We start from the raw sequence: 15,538 nt of genomic DNA, 5'->3' as shown, positions 1-15,538 counted from the left end.
GCCATGCTCACACCAGCCGTGTGCTGATCAGCACATCAGCAACAGGGGCACGCACGCACTGAGCTACGTGCCCCCTCCCCGCTCCTCCCTGCTTCCAGTTAGCTTCCTGAAAGGAATTGTTCTGCTGTTTTGACAGAAATCTTCTTGTCCCCTAGGAATACACTGAAAGAAAGAACGATAGGTTTGGTTTAAGGAAGGTCTGAAAATTATTGCTACAAAATCAGGAAAGTGAAATGGAAACTTCACTGGTAGAGGATTGAGTCAAAATTAGCTCCTGGATGCAAAGGAAAATAAGTTGGAAACTTTTAATGATTTTCATCATGTTCCTGTTGTTAAATGAGTACAATAAAACATGTTTCAGTTCTGTAATTCCAAATATTAATTGCTGTGACATTTGAAACTGAAAATAATCCCACAGGTTTCCCAAACAGAGAGAAATCCATGTTTGCACAGCAGTGTTCAGCAAGGTCAGCAGTGCTGTTCTGTGACAAGAACAGCCTCTCCAGTGAACAAACAGCATCCTGAGAAATAATCACATTAGAGCTTCTGCCTGCTGGAAAGGCAGAGGGGTGAAAGGAAAGACAGAGGGCTGTAATTATTATTTTTTTATTATTTTTTATTTTAGTTTTAGTTTTAGAATACTAGGGGGTGCTCAGTTAAAGATGTCTGAATGATGATAGGATCATCTAATCAGAGGGAGCACAGCTCAGATATGATAAACAAAGCCTGATGAACACACTTCCTCTGAAGAGGGAATTGCAACGCCCAACACGCAGATCAGGCAGGACTTGTTCTGGTGATGTTATTTATATTGGGTGAACATTAAAAGCGTGAAAGAGTCATTCTCAGCATTGTCTCACAGTCAAACAGAAATCTTTGTCAAGTTCAGTCAGAGCCCAATTACTTCACCAGCACCTCCGCGCTTCCTAGGACATGTTAGGATGATCCAGTGATAATACAAACTCTGCAATTCACCAAAAATGATCACTTAGCACTCTCTCTAATCCAGCTGAACTGTCTGGAATATACTTAGAAGCGTCATCCAAATGCAAACCTCCCCATGCAGGAAGCATTTGTTATATATCCAAAAGGAAAAGAGTCTTTCTGTTGTCTCTACTCCTTTACTGCTACCTTTGTGAAGACAGCTCTAATTGGGACACCTTGTAGTACTGAGGAGCAGTCAGAACTTTCCAGATAATTTAATGTACTGGTAAGGGCTTTGACTTAATCCACGTGCTCTGCCTTACCGTAAAGAGTTCCTCCTTACTGGTCTTGAAACCCAGTCCTATACAGTCCTATATCCAGCACACACACTGGAGCCCTAGCTGGTCAGTTCACCATCATGATGGCAAAACCTATCCAGCTTGGTCTTACAAGCATATAAAAACCTGTACTTCTCTCCAACATTCCTATGACTCCAGCTGCTCGCTCCAAAATTAGCATGAGGAACAGGCGCACTAGTCCAGCCACCCTGACCAGCGAGACTATGAGCCCCTCTCTGACAGGCCCACTCAGGCTCTCATCCTGTCTGCTACTGAGGTTCTCTGCTTAAAGTATCATGACTGATTAGGAGAATTAGGAGAATGTGCTTCTTCATTTATCAGAATTTTCTGTGGGTCACACAATTATTTAATTGTTGCACACTGTTCAGATGTAGCTTGGATCTCAACTCCTGCACACCAGGGAAATCCCATCAGCATCTTGGGGTGCACACCCAGGCACCTCAGAGGCTGGGATATCTGCTCAAACCACAGCCACCCTCTCTTTTCACAAACTGGCATTTTCCCATAAAAATGTCTCTGGCAACGGATCATCTCTCGTGGACATTGGTGCCAACAGAGTTGGACCCGTTGATAACAGCAGAGAAGCTGCATAGGCTGCTTCCAATTTCTGGCTTCACTGATTCTATTTCCCAGGGAATAAGGGTTGCCACAATGTTGATTCTGTTACGAGCAGCTGATGAACTTCTGTATTTAACAGGCAATAGGAGTTCAAACTTAAATATGACTATTATATAATTTAGGGAAAACAAATAATTTTTGAAAAACAAGTATGGGTAAAGAAGAAATAATTCTATGGAATGAAAACTAGGATGATAAAAAAAATCTAACTTCAGTAACTGTTGGGAAGAATGAAAATTTAACAGAAAAGTTTTATAGATATACAGAAGATTCTATAGGAATGAAAGCAAGTTTTGATATAGAAGAAGAGAATTGCTGAGCCAGTCTTACTGGGTAACTAGAAGGCAAAGAGCAAGCGAGTTGGAAGGGGCTTTTATGGCTTAGAGCAAAGGATAAATCCACCTCAAACAAAAGATGTTTTTACCAAACAAAAGGATTTTCACAGCAAACAAGAAAGCCAACGTTGCAAGTAGAGAAAAGATCTCAGAATTTTCCAATGCAAGAAAACTGAACAACAACTTCTAGCTTAAACTGTAACGTACTAACTTTTTGTGATTAGAATATAGTAACATGAATATGGTAATGTTAGTAGTTATGATAGGTTATATGTAAATGTAAAAGGTATTTTGTATGATGTTGATTGGTTCTTATGTAACAAGATACACAGCAGAGAAAGAGATAGAATGCTTTGTAACATGAATAGAATTGGGCTTCAGGACACATGGCTTGCCTATAGCCAGCAGCTATCGGCTCACCCACAACCTCCAACTGCTGTAACTTCGTCCAGACAATAAACCGCATTTTAAGAGCCCTCTGAAGCCTCCATCTCTCCATCAGATTCTTACATATAACAGAGAAAAATTATTCTTTAAAACATCCAGATATGAAAAATAAAGAAAAAAGATCCTATTATAAGCAATTCATATCATATAAAATTTCAATTGGAAAAGCAAAACAACTAGAAGAAGGGGCACTACATGCCACTGTTATCTATTTTGCAGTTGCAATGAGAAACTAAATTGAAATCTTGTAATAAGTGACATTTTGAAAAATTTTCAAATCTGCAGATGGAAAGCACAACACTTTTTTCTTGTATTTTATATTTTCCAAGCTAGAGCATAATTTGATGCTATTATCTGCTGGCTGCGCAAGACAGATTTCAGCCTTTGCAGCAACTATTGTGCACACAAACCCCAGGAACAGATACATTGATAACAAAGCTGGTCCCCTGTGCTGAACAAATTTAAAAGCCAAAATTCAACTTATGCCTTTGGAAGGAACCAGCTTTGAAGTCTATGGGTCCAGAATCACTTTTCACATATGCTAGTTTCATCCTGGTAAAACATGTTACTGGATGAGTTTTGTGATACCTGAAATGAGTCAAATAGTTTTACACTCAATTAGGAAAAGCATCTGGGCTGATATTCAGCCCTAATGACTGTAGCATCATTGAAGACACTTTATCAGACAGAACTTAGAAGTTCAGCAGAAAGAAGGCACATCTTAACCTCACTAAAACTGAGAGAGTAAAAATAATGACAAAAAGATATACCACCTATAAGGGAGAGTCAAGTATAATAATGAGGTAGAGATGGGACAAAAATATGATGATCACTCTCATGCTACTTCATAAACACACAGTGCCCATTATGTTATATGCAAAACAACAAACCCATCTAATATTCTTCAAAAGTTCTCATCAAACACAAGCAAGCAGCACGGCATGGATAAATAACTCCTCTCTCATGACAAACAAGGAAATATTTATGGAAGTCTATTAAACTTGGATTACTGAGACATTGGAGCAGATGCGGAGTGGTCAATCAGCTCTGCTGACTAAATACATATTTATAAATGGTTTACCTCTTTTATTTACCCAATGGACCAAAATGGCTTATTCATTCTGTTGTGGTTTTATTTGGGTCTATCAAGTACAGTAAATGTGCAGTTAGATGCATAATAAAAACTCCTTTAGAAAAGTAATTACATTACCTTACAGAGAGCAGATTTTCCTTTCCCAAGCACCAAGAACAACTGGACCATTTCACAGGCTCCTAAGTTCTTATTCAAAAATATACTGAAACATGCTAATTACTGAAATGAAATCTTGCTTAGAAATGTAAAGTCCAAAAGAATCATTTACACACAAAGCAGAGCCCCCTAAAAACCACTAACTTAAGCAGAGTACTTGCTATGGCAGCAGCCAGGGACATGGCTATGGCACCAAACAGTTGAATGGTTCATTCTTCACATCCTATTAGGAAAAAATTCTTCCCTGAGAGGGTAGTGAGGCCCTGGCACCCAGGTTGCCCAGTGCAGCTGTGGCTGTCCCATCCCTGGAAGTGTTCAAGGCCAGCTTGGACATGACTTGAAGCAAACTGGAATAGTGGAAGGTGTCCCTGCCTATGGCAGGGGGCTGTAATGAGATAACCCTTCCAACCCAAACCATTCTGGGATTCTATGATTCTGCTGGGTTTGGCTAGAGCAGGATGTGGAGTAAGAATATAACAGCCCCACAGTTAAGCACTGCAAGGATCACTGATGGCCTCAGCCACTGTCCTGGTCACCTCCAGGAGAGGCCACCAGAACTCCTTTAGAGCCCCCTCACCATAAACCAGCACCCCTAGCTGGGCTAACCCAATGACAGGCTCAATAACTCCATCTTCCACAGGCTGAGGCCATGATCAGCTGGGAGCAAATACCTGAATTAAGAGAGAAAAAAGGGGGTTATTCTGCTCTTATTTTTAGCTCATATTTGAGCAATCAGTTGAAGCTCCAATATTAACCTAATTGCTCTGCCTTACCGTTAAAGCTCAGTTTGGGAAGAAATGGGAAATGGCATGTTGAACCCTATTAAGTCTGTAATTGAAAATACACCATGCTCTTACACATATTAGGTAGACTAGTAGCATGTTCAAAAATCAAGACTCAAAAATCTGACCCAGAAGTGATCCTGGACTTTAGGTCTTTTGTCTCAAAGTCCAAGTTTACTCATTTTTCTAATATTTAAGACATGCTAGATAAACTGATTGGTTGAAGAGTGTTTGTAGATTATATTGCCATTATCAGAAACACCTGCTGCCAGTTTTTTATTCAACCCTTACAAATGAGTTTATGTTACAGTGGTCTGAAAACTCTGGGTTTACAGTACATTTGCACCTTTCAATATCATGTGTAAGCATCACACACATCTGCTCCATATGAGAGGGGCTTCCACATCATGCAATGCTCTCTGAAACAATAGCATTTCACCAGAGTTATGTGGCTGGGCACAAAAGCAGAATTTCACAGAAACAACAATACATCACTGAAAACAACCAAAAAAATTAAATCCAACATGACTTCAAACCTCACTGTGTATTTCAATCTGGCTGCTGCTAATGACACTTAAGTCAAGAAGAGCCCATTTATCTGAAAATATGTCCTATTATTATTAAAGACAGATTATCTCAGAAGATCAGTGCAAATCAGTCCTGCTTTACAGGCTGGATCATTTGGAGAAAAGTGCTTTGGAGAGGATGAAGATGCAGCCAAAATAAGGTTTGCAAGACAAAGCAGCATCTTCCGAAAGACTGCCAGTTCAGATGGAAAAAGTAGAGAAGCTTGTGGAATCAAGGGATGACAGAAGCCAACAGCATAAGCAGCTTTTTTAGCTGCCAAATCAGCACAGTTTGTTCTGATTTCAGATGGAAAAAGAGAGATGCCTTCAGGCACATCTAACTTCAGCACTCTGCACTGGGGATACCTATTTATGATGTACAGTGGTATGGAATACATATATTTGTTATTTTGTATCTCCCTGTAAATCTTCACAAGGTCTCAGATTTCTAGCTCATCTCCACCTTTTCTCTCTTCCCACGCTGGGAACTGAATTCTGTCCACTTCCTAAGCTTGTCTACAAGCTCCTTGATCCAACCTGCTGCTGGGAAACAGTTTCCTGATTTCCTGCTACTCAAGAAGTTTTTACTTCAGCTTTTTCAGGTCCATCAATCTGCTACTCTAGCAGACTTATACTTACTAAACAGTCATGCCCATTCTACCATGAAGAGAACTCATTCCTCCTCCTGCCCCAAAGTACTCAACTACAGAAACTCATGGATCTACTTATAAGAACCTTAACTCTGCAATACCATTCTGTTTCTACCAGTCAGAGAGCTGGGCATGCAAGGAGTTTGCTATGCCTATGGCAAAGCTGGGCTAAGCCACGGCTGCATTCACATTTTCAGAAGTAATCCACCTCCACGAACAGTCATTTGTCAGCCAAATGTGACCACCAGGACCAGCTCTGTTTGGTTCAGGAGGTGCTAAGAAGCTCCCTGGCTAAGCTTCAATTCTCTGCTCCTCGTCCCAGACGTGTGCAATATGAAGAGCAACAATAAGACTGCTCAGGAGCATTCACATTCCTGTTTAATTTACTACTGTGCCTAATGCCAGCTAAAGTGTTGATTATTTGAGGTTCTTCCCCCTCCACATGCTTTTACTCCCTCTTTTAAATCCTGCCATTTAAAAGCATGAAATATGCCAAGTTATAATTAAACACCACTGCTGATAGATGTGTGGAAGCAAACAACTTTGCCCCTTCCCAACTAGAGCTAGGCTGTTCAAGTAGGATGAAGTATAATAAAAGCTGAGAAACTGTGGTTTCATAAGTTTGGAAACACAGGCACTAAAAATCAGACTATATCTTGATGCAAATATTCTTCCCTGGGTAACAGATTTCAAAGCACATGTTGTCAGTGGATGGCAAAGCCAGACATAATAAAACTATGCATGAAAATAAAGCAGCTAAGATAGGAAGAGACAAAAAAAACTTTGTTTGAAGTCTGAGTAATTGTTAAAACCAGTATAATAAACATGGAAAATATTCCAACTTGTGATTCAATAAAACAGGTATTTTTAATGTAAAAGCTGTCCTTCAGACTTTGGAGGAATGTCTTGCAATACAGTCAGTGTGCTTCTGAACACCCAACTCTGTACAGAGCATGTATGTACAAATATTTACTTTCATGTCATATCTGGATGTAACTGGGATAGCCAGATAACCAGGATTCTGGGGGTACAGTTGCTTCTAAAGAGCAACACAGACATGGCTACTGATTTTTGGTGGGTTTTTGACCAAATCATTAGGAAAAAAGCAGATTTTTTTGATTCCAGTAATAGGAAAAAAAACCAACATAACGAGAAATTAATAGGTGATTTACTACAAAAGTAATTACAGCTGACCACTTTGTGTTCCTGAAGGATTTCAGGAGAGAAACTTATCATTCCTGCCAATTTTGGAGCACCTGTCATCTTCCATAGAGAGGCAAAAATTTGAAGTGGGTAAAAAAACCAGGAGGAAGTAAATAGAATTTCTGAAGAGCATTACTGTTTTATAACCATGAGTCAGTTTTTCATGTAGGACATTGTGGTGGTTTGTATTAAGTTAGGGTTTTTTAAGGAAGGAAAGGAACTAGTATGGAAATAATTCCCTGTAAGGACCCTGGCAGCTTCCTTTAGACCTGACAAAAAAACCAATCATTGTCTGATTTTTAATATTGACACATTGTTACACCAATGAAAAAAGTTAATGCGCCTTGTGAACACACACGTAAAGATGAACAAAGCCCTGGAAGTCTCTTTTCTTTCTTCCACCAGAGTACAGATGACCGGCTGGCCAGGCAGGAAGGCCCTCCATCTGATGCAGTGCTGGCCAGGGCGGGTTTCCCCGCACAGTGCAGCCAGGTGGGCCTGCAGCGCAGCTGAAATGCTGCCACTGCTGACATCTAGTTGACATTGAGCCCTGCCCCACTGCTGGCCCGGACCGAGCCAGGTGTTTGCAGAGCCCCAGGAGCAGCTCTGGGTGGGCTGGGCTACTCTGCCATGCAGGAGCCAGGTTGGACCCCCCTGGACTTGGATGCAGCAAAAGCCAGAAAACAGCTATGAAGCCAGAGCAGTCATGGCCACCGAAGAATTCTCCATTGTAAGCAGCTCCGATCACCACCTGGCAGGGGTCACATGACCAGACGCAGGTCCAGGCAAGATATTAGCTCTTTCACTGCGCAGATGAGACTTGCAGACTTTCATCCTCTCTCTTAAGTGAAAGAAAAAGAGATGAAGACACGCACAGAAACAGCATGAAAACATCAAGGTCAGGAAGAAGGAAGAGTTAGGTTCCAGTTGAGGGAGTGTATGAGACGTCTTGGACCGAAATTCTCTTGTAAGCTATGGAGAAGATATGATGAATAAATCAGACTCTTTTTTTTCCCTGTAACTCGTGGAATGCCTACGGGGTGGTAGAGCGCTCACATTGTAGACAACAGCAAAGGCATTTGAGCTAAAGTAAGCAGATATTGAAGTAGGTGTTATCCCATTATAAGTTTGAACAGAGAGAGAGAGGAGTGCCCTCTGCCCCCAGGGATGAAGATCTCTGTCCCCAGAGTTGAAGATGATTTCAGAGTTAGATTAACTTTGCTTTGCTTTTGCTTTGCTTTGAACTGCTCATTCTTAAAATAAAACCCCATGAGTTGACATGGCCCATAAATTCAGCTGTGGGAAAGCTGAAAAAATGGGAAGGATTTCACAATTGCAGGTTTCCTGGGCAGCTGCTATTTGTGGAAATTGAAACCACAAGAGAACTGTTTCTTGTGGAGAAGTCTCCAGAAGACTGAAGACACTCCTCACCCTAAGTATATTGGAGAAAGACTATTTTAGAAATGGTAAACTGACTGATTTGTTTCTGTACATTGTCAGTGTGAAAGAAAAAAAGGCTGTGGGGGGAGGAGAAGGTGTTCTGAAGGTTTTATTCTGATTCTTATTATTTTTTCTTTTCAATTCTGTTAATAAAGTTTTCTTTATACCCTTCAAAGTTTGAGCCCGCTTTGCTCCTCCTCCTAATCTTATCTCACAGCAGGAAATGAGTAAATAATTCTAGTGGGTGCACTGGCAATTTGGCCTGTGCTAAACCCACCACATAAATTGGTGCGCTGGCTGGGAAATTGCAAATTGGCAAATCAAAATCACTACACGAAATTAGTGTTTCAGCCCAGTTACTGAAACTGCTATAGACATAAAAATTGATGTAAAGTGGAGAATAATTAAATATTTCTTAAGCTGTTGGCTCAATCCTCTACCACTGCTAATTGATGCAGAGATTTTTCAGTAAAACTCTGGCAACTTGGCCCAGGGTGTACTATATTCTATTGGTCCACGTTGTGATTAGGAATCACAGTATAGCAATGTGGATTGTAATAAATATATACAAACAGGACATCCACAACACAGAGCTTGTGAAAACTTCAAAGAAGTTTTAATTCAAACCAGATATTTAAAGTTTGTATCTTTATGGCATCATGATGTCATCTGTCTGAATAAATCTAGAATTGCATCTCATTTAATAAGATTACGTGGTCAGAGCAGAAGCAACTTGCTTGAACATTTCTTGGCTGAATGGTTTCAAAAACATCTTTTGACACTAATTTGTTGAACGAATGATTGTGAACAACATAAAAACAAAAGTTTTAAGTTCTCGGGTTAGATTCTCAGCTAGTAAAAAGCAAAGGTGGTCCATTAATTCAGCAGATCTTTGCTTATTTCTATCTAGTGAGGACCTGGCTCTTTATGCTAAATGTGACTACACCTATGCTTGAGCTCAGCAGACAATTTGTTCTAGTACTCAGCATCCTTCAACCCCACAGTGCCAACTGAAATGTTAACACTTGTCAGCTCCAAAAGTCGCAGAAATCAGTTCCTGTGTTCTTGCCACTAAAATAACTGGGGAAACCACTGGAGGTTCTGTTCTGCCAGACATGGGAAATTTGACAGACACAAATATACACAGTTTTAGCATATATAAATTGTATGGTATAATTTACAGCAACAGGTAAGTATTATGCATTCATGTACACTCATTACACAGGGAAAAGTCACCAATCTTTAAAATTAAACCCTGCCACTGTCCAGCCTAATGTCTGCACATGCTCTCTAAAAACTTGGTCCTGTGTTTCTGCCAATCTAACACACACCCTTCAGTCTCCCAGTTTCCTGCACAGGGTCTTCTCGTCAGATTACATAGATTCTAGGAAGAAATTCTCCCCTGTGAGGGTGGTAAGACACTGGCACTTGTTGCCCAGAGAAGCTGTGGCTACACCATCCCTGGAAGTGTTCAAGGCCAGGCTGGACAGAGCTTGGAGCAACTTGGGATAGCGGAAGGTGTCCCTGCCCATTACAGGGGTGGAATGGGATGGGCTTTAGCCTTCCTTCCAAGCCCAACCATTCTGACACTTCAGCCTTTTCACTACTCTCTTCATCCTTTTCACTAAATGTCTGCTACGTCCACATGATCTGCACAAACTGCTGCTTTTCCCAGTTCCCTACTCCTGTTTTGCTCTTCCCCATCTGCTCTCCTGCAGTATTACACTGCCCTGGACAGCTGACAGGAGTGTGAATGTTATTCATCTTTTGCCTCCATTCTCCTTCCCTGTGAACTAAAGTATGGAAATTTAACATAAAAATGGGAAAAGAGAAAAGATTCAGTTAGTGAAAAATGATCTGCCTGCCCAAATATGCTCTGTGATTTTAGTTCAACAGAGCAATATAGAGGGATGGTATTCAAATCCTATGCTTGTTTATCACATGCAGGGGGTTTCTTGAGTTTGCATTTTGAGATTTTTTGGTTAGTTGGGAGTTTGTTTTCAAAGCATAGCACAAAACCTGGCACCCTACCCCATATTCTGGGTCCACTGCATGTGCGTAATAGAGATTAGTATCACAGTGGGGTCATATGTGTGACCAACTTGGAGACAAATTTCAAGTGAATTTAGTAAAACATTCCCACAGCTTCTAATCAAATCCCAGATTGAGGGGTTTTTTGATTAAAAAATTATTTTTAGTCAAAAAGGGTAATATTTGCACACCAGTTAGGCATCCCAGGAACAAAACAGTTCTGCAAACATTTTCATTTCAATTGGTAAGAAAATCAGTCTCCAAACATCACTGAGAGGTGGCTGCCAGCTACAGTCAGGGAAACATCTCTCCTCCATACTACAGCAATTAAAAGATCATGCAATTACTGTTGATCTCATGCCACAGAAGTCAAAGGAAAACCATTCATTGACTGTAATGGGCTTTGGAGCAGGTTCAAAATTTCTCCAGTACATATAAACCTGACACTTTGGAAACCAAAAGCCTTCCAGTTTAACTACACTCATCCACAGCTTAAAAAAAGGAAAAAAGTGTTTTCATGCTCAACAACAATCAAGGCTTTGTTCCCTTTGAAAGAAAAGTGTCTGCTCTAAATCTAAAGGATCAAACCTTTTGTCCCAAAATAAAGAAAAATTCTGAAAAGTCTAAACCAGGATTGCCCCTCCTTTCACCAAAAGGTCTTTTTCTAATCATCTTGGATCATCCATAAGCCTGCTATAATAAAAGCAGATACAGAGTAAATCTGCTGAGCTCCCGCATTTGTGGATGCTTCTATGAGATATTTTCCAGTTTTTTGGCTTTTTAAGAGAAAGCCAAAATATCTACCAACGGAACAGAACAAGGATAAACCTCCAACCCCAGATCTCTTCCAATAATCTCATTTATTCGGGTAAAAACCATTATCTGCAAAAATTACCATTTTTAGGGGGAAAAGGCCTGGATCTTAGAGTCACCTCATACCATATCACAAAATTTACAAGAAATCCTTTTGTGTGCATTCTAAGCCTCCTGTTATTTTTTTCCTTACACCAAATAATATCTGCTCTGTGCACATTTTAATACTTAAGAGGTTTCTGAAGGAGCCTTTAGATGAATTATTTTACAGGCACTATTGAGGAATAACTCCAGAGAGGAAGATACTTAAAACATTGCTGAAAATCCCTAGGTAGCTCTGGAAATCCACAGGCTTTTGTGATCAAGAGGTATTTACCATGTTTGTTAGCATTTTCTTGACTTCTGAGGAGTTTGCAGTTCTTCGGACAGACTTGATACTCCACATATCACTTTGCTGGGCATAAGCCAAATTTATCCATACATCTTTACTCCCTCAGATGCCATCCCCTTCACTCCAGCCACAGAACTAAGATTCTAACAGACAAGTCCATTATATTGAATTCACTTCTGAAAAAAAATTATGGTTTTACCCCTTAAAATAAAAGTTAAGTCTTACCCATCCTCTGAAAGCAATGACCAATCAGCCTCACTTAGCCTGGAAATTTGATGTCTTGAGGGACTGATCTCCAAATTCATTTATTGCTCTGAAGTAACATTCTCCAAGCACACGATCTGTAAACTCAATCCTGGTTTCAAAAATTGCTATCTTTAAGCTCTCATATGTGCTGGTTACTTTCACTGGGAAGAAAGCTTTGGAAATAGAACTCATATCTGAAAAATGACTAGAGGTACACCCACAGGACTGGATTCAGTCTCCGTGCCTATAATGAACTGCACCACAAACTACAGCCAGAGCATGCCTGAAATGTGTCCATGTCCACAACACTGAGATGCTTTTCTGCATCTCAAAGCAGGCTTGACCCACCCAAGAGCCCCCCTCAGTTTGAGACTGAGGGAAGTACAATAGAACTGGATTTCTTCATGAAGAATGGCAGAAGTTTGATCAAACATATGCATACACTGGACATCTAAATGAAAAAAAAAAGATTATTTGCCCAAATGACAAGTTACCCTTGGACCTGACCTTCTTTGATTATGCAGTAAAACACTGGTAGTTACAACCTCTTCCCAATACACAGGATGCCTGAAGCAATTCAAGAAGCTGCTGGAAGGGAACAGGGAATGCATTAATCCATCGAACAGGAGAGTGCCACCTGCTTCACATTCTACCAAGACAGATAAGGAAAGCAACTGCCTGATCCAGAAAACATCTGCTGAACAAAATCAAAATGAATGATAACCAGAATGACCTCTTTGATGGCCAATTCTCCCTCAGCTGCCAGGAGCCATCAAAGAGCCACCTACCAGAAGTCAATTAGTTACTGAGGTAGCAGAGTTCCCAGGAGCAGGAGCGGATCTCAGAGCATGAATGCACCTTTGCTTGGAGCTGAGGTGTGCTGAGGCATGGAAAGCCTTGTCTGCACCTTTTTCTCCCTGAAATTCTCCAGGTTTTGAGTTTATCATAGAATGTTTTGGGTTGGAAAGGACCTTAAAATGCATCCAGTTCCAACCCCCTGCTATGCCTTCCACTAGACCAGGTTGCTCCAAGCCCCTTCCAATCTGGCCTTGAACACTTCCAGGGATAAGGCAAGTCCCAGCTTCTCTGGGCAACCTGTGCCAGGGTCCCATTGCCTTCACAGGGAAGAATTGCTTCCTAAAATCTAATAAAAATTATCTTCCTTCAACTTAAAGCCATGTAGATGTCCTGCCAGCACACAAACCTTGACAGGCACGCCCAACACCATTATGCAATTCCGTGCTTAAAGAGCACCTTTTCTTTTAAAAAAGAATTAAAAATTTACAATTTGCAACACTAAGAACTGTCAGATAAGCACCAGGCACAGACTGTTGGAAAACCCACAGCAGCACAACCTTTCAAGTGTGTGAATTAATGCTTGTTTTAAAAAGTTACTGCAAGAATACTCAACACCAACACAAACACTGAAAGAAAACTTGCTTTCCTACCTTTTCTTCTTGTAACTTCAAGCCTTCTGGAGTCCTGTAAGGAAAAAGATAATTTTTTACTGTGCTTTTTATTAAATACAAGAATTGTTCAAAAGCAGGATGAACAAACCTCCCTAAAAACATTAGTTACCGACCAGGGAAGCATCTATGAAGCTCAATACAATAACTAAGGAGTAATTACAAGCACACATTTCAGTTTGTCCACAGATATTTAATGGATATAACACCTAAAATGACTCATCACTGTGTGATACATTGTAAAATACAACATTTGTCTTGAAAATGGATTTTCTTCCCTCTATTGATGCAAAAAGGGAGCAGTTAGGAGAGTTATTATTACTACACCAAAGATTTGGAGTTGAGGAAGGAGGCACCATTACAGATATTTTTAGCAGAGACTTCTTCAAATATCTGAATAATTTCAAAGCCACTGGACTACTCATGCTGAAAGCAGAGGATTCATTTAAATCCTTGCACACCTACATAATTTTTTTGCAGTCTTTTTTTTGCAAAACATCACAACCATCTCTAATATAGAAACTTGTTTTAAAACAACACTGTCTCAAAAGGTATTGCATTCCCAGGCAACACTATCTGCTTATACTAATGGTGAGACTTCAGAGGAATAAATATTTAATTCCCCACAGTAACGTTATTTATGAGTTAACTTAAAATATGTCCAAATTTCCATCATTCGAGTTACTTCTTGCAGCCAGTGTTAGAAATAGCAGAATTGTGAAGACCATCCAGAATATCTCTGTTGTGGAGACAGGCCGAGCCAGGTAGGGTTGTTCAGTCTGGAGAAGAGAAGGCTCTGGGCACCACACGCTGCAGTGCTGTAGGTACCCCATTTACTGCCTACAGAAATGCCCCTTTCTGCCTCCTGCCCCCTCCCAGAACCTCACAGGAAGTCCCAGGGCAGGACAGAGCCACAGCCGAGGTCTCCTTCAGCCCAGAGGCCACCTCACATCACCCACGTCCTGGCCCAAACACGGTCACAGTTTATACTGTCCTTTGTCATCACATGTGCAGGCAGCAGATGCTGCTGCTCTTTCCTTCACACAATCATAAGCTGTCTTCCACAAAACAAATTTCCACCACATTAGAGAAGGATCAGAATAGCAGAAATGGTCTCCTTGTCACCCTTCAAGTCAACTGAAGGGGATAAACAAAAAAATGGGTATTTGCTTATAAAAATACTGTCATTATTCCCTGTAGGATATCACCTCAGTGATCTTAAGCAATATGTAAAATAGCATTCAGGATTAGCACAGACTTCAAAGCATTTATCCTCTTTATGCAGCAGACCTCTGATCTGTGCAGGAAGTTCTACTCCAGAGACCTCTCTGAGCTTTTCAAAATATTAGTTTGAGAGATGGGGCACAGGATAAAAAAACTCAGCTACAGCTGCTGTCATTAGGCCTGTGTACATGCAATATATGCAAAAGGGAAGAATACTTTTAAAGTTTCCTGGAGTTCCTCACACTAACAAGATGTTTGAATTCTCTGCAGTTCAAAAGCTTAGAAACACTAAAACTAATTACAACTATTGATCAAAAGGAAATAGACTATCAAGACTCTATTAAACAAACATCCATGTCTCATCTCACTTTTATAAAATGCCCCTTTGTTATTTCCATGTCTGCACAGACATCGTGAAAGACAAAGGATGGTCTTCAAAGTTTCCCTTCTTTTAATCTGTTCCCTTTATAATTGTAAGATCTGACTAATATAAACTATCCCAAAAAACAGATGCAGGGTTCAGAGGAAAAGCATGTTAGAACTGCAATGGGAGAACATGAGGTCAGGCTGCAAGCCATCACTTCTCATTCCTGGGAAGGCAGCAGCGTTTGGTGTGTTCGTCCCTCAAAACATCCCTTCCCTGGAGAAACCTCCAATAACACTGAGAATGCTCAAGATTTCAGGAGGGTACACAAAAAAATAGAAAAATACCTGGCAGCCACAGCAAGGCTTAAAGTACAGCACAAAAAGGAAGCAGCTCCAGGTAGACTTTTGAAGATGATACTGATGTCAAG

The 15,538-nt window shown here is 40.5% G+C and overlaps 1 protein-coding gene across 7 annotated transcripts in view; it reads right to left on the bottom strand.

Annotated features, from left to right (window-relative positions):
- The window catches only part of FSTL4 (follistatin like 4), a 258,601-nt gene that overhangs the window by 229,871 nt on the left and 13,192 nt on the right, over positions 1-15,538 (bottom strand). For all 7 annotated transcript variants that reach the window (XM_088173724.1, XM_014892738.2, XM_088173727.1 and 4 more), the window contains one exon: positions 13,503-13,536. In XM_088173724.1, the coding sequence (XP_088029850.1) occupies positions 13,503-13,536 (34 nt within the window). The remainder of the gene's footprint in view (positions 1-13,502; positions 13,537-15,538) is intronic.

Source organism: Sturnus vulgaris, chromosome 15 (assembly GCF_052056855.1).
Source record: "Sturnus vulgaris isolate bStuVul1 chromosome 15, bStuVul1.hap1, whole genome shotgun sequence".
Taxonomy (NCBI): Eukaryota; Metazoa; Chordata; class Aves; order Passeriformes; family Sturnidae; genus Sturnus; species Sturnus vulgaris.
Note: the sequence above shows the minus strand (reverse complement) of the source record. Positions and strands in the feature narration are given on the sequence as shown.